Source organism: Saccostrea cucullata, unplaced genomic scaffold, assembly GCF_032062105.1.
Source record: "Saccostrea cucullata isolate Sc308-1 unplaced genomic scaffold, CSIRO_AGI_Scuc_v1 ctg11837, whole genome shotgun sequence".
Classification (NCBI taxonomy): domain Eukaryota; kingdom Metazoa; phylum Mollusca; class Bivalvia; order Ostreida; family Ostreidae; genus Saccostrea; species Saccostrea cuccullata.
The window spans coordinates 1,076-7,995 of record NW_026923432.1 but is presented as its reverse complement, the minus strand read 5'-3'; the positions used below and the strand labels follow the sequence as shown (position 1 = coordinate 7,995).

General features: G+C 35.1%; 1 protein-coding gene across 1 annotated transcript; it reads right to left on the bottom strand.

The window, feature by feature from the left end:
• On the bottom strand, positions 1–1,929 carry LOC134264010 (uncharacterized). The gene is made up of 3 exons (XM_062746309.1): positions 1,474–1,929; positions 1,041–1,253; positions 1–647 (listed from the first exon to the last, which is right to left on the bottom strand). The coding sequence occupies exons 1-3, from the start codon at positions 1,912–1,914 to the stop codon at positions 435–437; spliced, it is 867 nt and encodes a 288-aa protein (XP_062602293.1). The 5' UTR covers positions 1,915–1,929; the 3' UTR covers positions 1–434.
• Positions 1,930–6,920: the final 4,991 nt, after the last annotated feature.

The following is a 6,920-nucleotide window of genomic DNA, read 5'->3' as shown; positions in this document are numbered from 1 at the left end:
TACAAGTTAGGTTGTAATGTGAACAGTCTATATACATGTACATCATGCATTTTGAATTGTTCAGTGAAAAATCCCAATTCTACTCAAGTTTAAAAATCACTAATAAATCTGTTGTAAAATAAAAACAGTTAAAAATACAAGGGGAATAATGGGGTAAACAACTTCATTATAAAACTAAATGAATTCCACTTGAAAGCAATTCTTCGGCTGGAAACTGTTTTGAAGAAAGTTATGTGTCTGGTAAATACCTCCACCCCAACCTTTAATCAAATGAACTTCCTTGTTAACTGCAGTACAAGTTACAAATGAAAAGCAAGAATACAGAAATGTCAGGAAACTTCACAGGGTTTTGGAAAGGAAGATCTATATGGACAGGACAGAGAGCACATTTATTTGGATTTGCCGACGGAGATGATCTTTTCCATTGTCGAGTCTTAGAATACAAAAGAGCACTGGAGTGGAAGTTTCTTTTCAATCTCGCTCTCCAAGTTTTCGAGAGTGCAATCTAATGCTTTGGACATCATTTCAAGAGGTACATCATAAGTTAGGTAGTCATCCTTTACATTCATGAGGAGGGAGATGTGGAGTTCTGCTTTATGAAATCCAATGACGGATCCCTGAACTTTTACTACTGGCGGCTCACATTCCTGGAACAGAGAAGAATACTTTAAAATAATAGACTCAATGAGCATTATTTAATTTAAGAATTGCTTGTAATTTTTGAAAGCAGTATATTATATAATGGAATAATAGTATATTAATATAAAGAATGTCTTTTTATTGTTGGAATACATTAAACAGGGATAAAATAAAGACAAAAAGTGCCAGTGATGTGACAATTTAGCTACATTTAACCCCCAGACCCCCTCTTTAAAATGATAGGAATGAAAATAACTTAGCTGGAAGACTTAAATATTATAGGCGCGTTTGCTATAATAATATGGTTTTACTGTAAATAAATACCATTTTGTATTATTTGATTTATAACATAAATGCCTTTGAAACAAGTTTATGAATTAAAATTGGGAGTACAATCTTACTTCAAGAACACTCTTAGAAGTCGTTGAAACAGAGATCTCTTCATTGAAGTTGGTCACAACAACATTGGTTATTGACAAGTATTTCCCAACAATGGATGAGTCACTCAAGTCCCTCCACAGGGAAACTTTAATACTGTCAGTGTCGTCTTTGAGAGAGACACTCTTTACACAGACATCTACTCCCTTCACCTTCACGGTTTTGGTCATATCCTCCTTCAATGAGAAAAATCAGATTAAAGATATAAGAATATGGTAATTTAAAAAGCACGGTAGTTGACAATATAATAAAACAATTTGTTTAATTAAGGATGTGTATCCAATATTTCACAGTTATTCTGCATAGGAATTAAGCTAAAATGACTGACTATATGTTAAAATCTGTAAGAGTAGTACATATGAAATTTGACTTATTTAAGTTAATACGGGTACTTACAGACACAATTCTGCCCTTGACAGAGACCAGGGACTTCACAGGTAATGTCTTGATGTCCTTAATGGGTCGAGTCATAGCAGGTGGTGGATTTGCAATCCTCGCACCTTTCTCCATAGTTGCATGTGGAACCTCCATGGCTCCTGTTTTCATGACTTTTGTGTTTTTGGTAATAATGACTGTTGGTTCATTTTCATTCTTGTAGATGTAATTCATCAGAATCACGGTGTTGTCTGCATTCAGGGATTTGAGTTTCGTGGTGTCATATACAGTGCCCTTCATGGCATCTGTTGAATCAGCTAGTCCAACTGTGGCACATTCCTTTTTTTCTCCATTGTCTGTTTGATACCTTTGAATAGTACCAACTCCACACACTTTCACCTTAAGGGGTTGCGAGTACGGTTTGTTTCCCTTGCTCTCTCTCAGTTTAGCAACTGTTAGCATCTGTAATAAAAGAAAAACAAGAGGCCCAAGGGCCTTGAATCGCTCTTCTGATAAATTGTACAACCTATCACTTGTATTTCAAGCCTCTAACCAAAAGTATCCTATTAAAGACCCAAGTTGCATCACCTGACAAAGTTTGATGATTCTTAGCCAATTAGAACTACTTTTTGGTCTACAATCTTGGAAATCACAAAATGCATCAAGTGACAAAGTTTGATAATTCTAAGCCAATAAATACCTGAGCTATTTAAAAGTAGGTCACTGTGATCTCAGAAAAACCAGGATGCATCAACTGACAAAGCATGATGATTCTTAACTAATAAGTACCAGAGATACTTAAATATAGCCATAAAATGTCGAAAGTAGGTCATTGTGACCTACATTTTGGTTGACATTTTTAGAGTCCCATGACGCATCTGCTGACCAAGTTTGATAATTCTAAGCATATAAATACCTGAGATATTCAAAAGTAGGTCACCATGACCTACTTTTAGGTCGACATTCTCCGAAAATCCAAGATGCATCAACTGACAAAGTATGATGATTCTAAATCGATAAGTACTAGAGATACATAAATATAGCCATCAAATGTCAAAATGTAGGTCACCGTGACCTACTTTTTGGTCGACATTCTACGAAAACCCAAGATGCATCAAATGACAAAGTTTGATGATTCTAAGCCAATAAGTAACGGAGAATACTTAAATATAGCCATAAAATGTCGAAAGTAGGTCATTGTGACCTACATTTTGGTTGACATTTTACAGAGTCCCAAGATGCCTCTGCTGACCAAGTTTGATAATTCTAAGCCAATAAATACCTGAGATATTCAAAAGTAGGTCACCATGACCTACTTTTTGGTCGACATTTCCCGAAAACCCAAGATACATCAACTGACAAAGTTTGATGATTCTAAGCCAATAAGTACTGGAGATACTTAAATATAGCCATAAAATGTCGAAAGTACGTCACTGTGACCTAATTTTTGGTCGTCACTCTCCGAAAACCCAAAATGCATCAACCCACAAAGTTTGATGATTCTAAGCCAATAAATACCTAAGATACTTAAATATAACCATAAAATGTCGAAAGTAGGTCACCGTGACCTACAATTTTGGTCTACATTTTTCAAATTCCCAATATGCATCTCCTGACCATGTTTGATGATCATAGGTTTGAAGGTAATCAAAATATGCCTTTTAAACAATTTGAAAACAAATGCCTGCAAAATTCTAAAAGTAGGTCATAGTGACCTACTTTTTCTTAAATATGTTTTAAGGTCCCATGATGCAGCAACTTACAAGATTTGATGATTCTAACCCTTTCAGTGCCTGAAATAATGGGATTAAATGTTTTGAAAAGGATAAGTCATAAAGTTTAAAAAGTAGGTCACGGTGACCTACTTTTAAGTTGACGTTGTTCAAAGACCCAAGATGCATCAACTGACTAAGTTTGATGATCGTAGGCCTTAAAATATTCAAAATATGCCTTTAAATCAATTTGAAAACGAATGCCCGCAAAATTTAAAAAGTAGGTCACCGTGACCTACTTTTGAGTTAACATGATGTGAAGTCCTAAGATGCATCAACTTACAAGATTTGATGATCCTAGTCCTTATAGTAAGCAAAATATGAACATTTTTATTAATTGTAAATTTAGGTCAACTTTAAAGTGATCTTGAGACCACGCCCTTTGCCCCAGGGTCATGCCTTGAACAATTTTTAATCTTCAACATATCCTGATCCTTGTATGCAAGTTTGGTGAAAATCTGCCTGGTGGTTCTGGAGAAGAAGATTTTTTTTCAGCAACCAGTACTTTTTGTTTTGTTTTGCTGATTATCTCCCCTTGATTCAGGGTCCAAACCCTTTATTTTAGTACAAATGGTAGCCCTTATGCCAAGGATACCCTGTGACAAATTTGACACTGATTGGCCAAGGGGTTCTTGAGTTATGGCCCTGCCGCCCATGTTCTTAAAAGTTAACACACACTGCACACCGCACAAATGGCCATAGCATTAGCTCTTTGAGCCTTTGGCTCAGAAGAAGCTAAAAAACATGATTTGTTTTTTATGTTACAGGAAATTATCATCTTAATATTATTTCTTTATTTTTAAATTAAAATTTCAAATATTCAATTAATTAAGAAAAATAAGTACCCTAAATAATGCTATCAAATCTCTTTAAATTTGGATGGGTGTGAAATAGTAGCAAGAAAAGTGAATTATTAGGTATATCATACTGTCAGTATGATGTTGAAGGTGAAATACACAATAATACATTTGTATTGCTACATTATTTATGTTTATTCATTCTAATTAGGGTCAGTCGAGTATCCCTCTTTTTAAGGACCAGGATTAGTATTTAAGAACTGAGTGAACTTATGTCAGTGCAATATACAGGGGCTTATGATCTGAAAAGTAAGCCTCAAGTGTCACCCAACTTTGAATTTGAGTTTCAGGAATGTTTGTGTATATGTGATCAAGTGCAGATTCATAGTCAGTAGTGGAACCTGTAGGTAGGTATCTTAAATTGAAGTGGGACATGAATTCAATGATGTTTCCTGCTTGTGATGAAAGATTGTCAGCATTGAAGTCTCCAGTCAATACAACATGGTTGGAATCTTTCAAACAGTCTTGAAACATATTTTGAAGCATGTTTTTGACAGTTTTCAGATTGGCCTTTGGTGGGATATACAAGAACATAAATAACAATAACTTTCCGCTGCGAATTTCAATAAGCAAGGAAAAGATTTGAATATTCTGTTTCTCCCTTTTGGTGATTTTTTGAACAGTTAATGATTCCTTCACATAAAAAGCAAGACCATATGATGGTCGTTGGTTGCTATGTTGTGGAGAATCAAACCTATACATTGTATATCCTGGCAAAGAAAGTGTGTCAGCATCATCAGTTTCGATAAGTCTTGTTTCAGAAATTGCTAATACGTCAGAACTCATAAGGTTGAAATCCTTCTCCAAATCATCCTTGTGCTTATGAAGCGATCTTATGTTGAATGATGTTAAAACTGTAGAATGAGGGTCCTCTACCCAAATTATTAATACACATTTCCATCTTTCCCTCACATCTAAGCCTGTTCATCTCTTCTAACACAGCTGGTGACAGTGAAATCTTTTTTTCATTCAAATTTGTGATGTGTAGGTTCTCAATATGTGTAACCCTACTGAGTCCCACATAATGCATATGGTCATTTTTTCTTGTTCCAAAATTTATAACTGCAGACTTCATAGTTGAGCCTTGTGCTTTGTGAATAGTTTTGGCAGCCCCTAACCTTAGAGGAAACTGTCTTCGTTTAACATGATATGTACCATTCATCTGAATTTGAAATTGCCTCGTTATTTCTAATATCGGTGTCCAAGTTTTTCTCAATTTCACTTTTGAATAGTCTTGCATATTCCTTGCGCAACTCCTTCCCAATGTTTTCATCATCAAATTGCACCCAAACGATGCTACACCTTGTTGATCCTTGCACGCGATAATCAAAGAGTTTAACTGTACATGATGCACCATTTGTGATTCCATCTTGAACATTAACATTATTGGTTATTTCAGCTGGAACTCCAATAACCAAACACAATACAGATGATAACCCCAGTGTTCTGGCAGAATCATCAGGAACTCTTGCTAACACTTTGGATTTTACAGCTTCTTCAGATGCTCCAATAACCCAGTCTATAGCATTTATACTGATTTTCTGCAAATCATCTGCCATGTCATATATTTTGTTATTGTATGACTGTACTTCATTTCTTGTGGTAAACAAATGGGGTATATTTTGTGTATCTGCAGTCTCAGACTTCACACATTGATATAGTACGGTAATGTCTTGTTAGGTCTTTCCACCTTTCTGTGGAAAGACCTATTGATTTCCTTCTGTTTCTTTTTTTTCCTTTTTATTTTTTATTATTTTTCCGCCGTGTGATTTTGAGTTTCAAGATTTATCGAAAAGATTTTAAGTTCATAAGAATGTACTCCGTAAAAGATTTTCGCAGTTGACCCTGCGTATATGAACTATGACCCCTTTCGGAGTTATTACCCCTTTCGCAAACAAGCTTGTTATCGCTACTCCTCTGAAACCGTAAACCGTAGAGAAATGAAACCTGCACCAATGTCTTCGACTATTTAAGGGGACTTTTCAATCTATTCATTGTGAAAGTATTTGGTGACCCCTTCAATGAGTTATTGCCCCTGAAACTTTTTGAATTTTACTTTTAATCAAAAATTTTCAAAACGACAAGTTGTAGAGACATGGGACCAACTGCATAAGATTCATTGACCTTTGACCTTCAAATTCATGTAAAGGTCAAAGGTTAAGGTCATTCCAAAACTGAGAAATTAAGCTCTTTTTATATCTCCTTTGTCTTTTAACATATACTTAATGTCTATGCATCATTGATATGTACTCTTAAAACTCTTTCAATGATTTTATTCTTGTCCCCTTAGAATAATCCCTTGAAAAGTTATTGCCCCTTGTGCGAAAAACCTTGTTATCGCTACTCCTCTGAAACCGTGAACCGTAGAGGTATGAAACTTTCACCAATGTCTTCGACTATTTAAGGGGCTTTTTCAATCTATTCATTGTGAAAGTATTTGGTGACCCCTTCAATGAGTTATTGCCCCTGAAACTTTTTAATTTTTACTTTTAATTAAAAATTTTCAAAACGACAAGTCGTAGAGACATGGGACCAACTGCATGAGATTCATTGACCTTTGACCTTAAATTTCATGTAAAGGTCAAAGGTCAAGGTCATTCCAAAACTGTGAAATTTAGCTCTTTTTATATCTCTTTTGTCTTTCAACATATACTTAATGTCTATATATCATTTATATGTAATCTTAATACTGTTTAAAAGATTTTGTTCTTGTCCCTAACATTAACCCTTTTAAAAGTTATTGCCCCTTGTGCGAAAAACCTTGTTATCGCTACTCCTCCAAAACTGTAGACCGTAGAGACACCAAACCTTCTCTAATGTCTTAAGGGTCTTTAGACCT

Excerpts from the sequence above, each read along its gene's own strand:
- LOC134264010 (XM_062746309.1), bottom strand. The coding sequence starts at position 1,914 with ATGCTAACAGTTGCTAAACTGAGAGAGAGCAAGGGAAACAAACCGTAC. Across the intron at positions 1,254-1,473 it reads TCAAGGGCAGAATTGTGTCT|GAGGATATGACCAAAACCGT; the intron begins GTAAGTACCCGT and ends TTCTCATTGAAG. Across the intron at positions 648-1,040 it reads CTTCTAAGAGTGTTCTTGAA|GAATGTGAGCCGCCAGTAGT; the intron begins GTAAGATTGTAC and ends TCTCTGTTCCAG.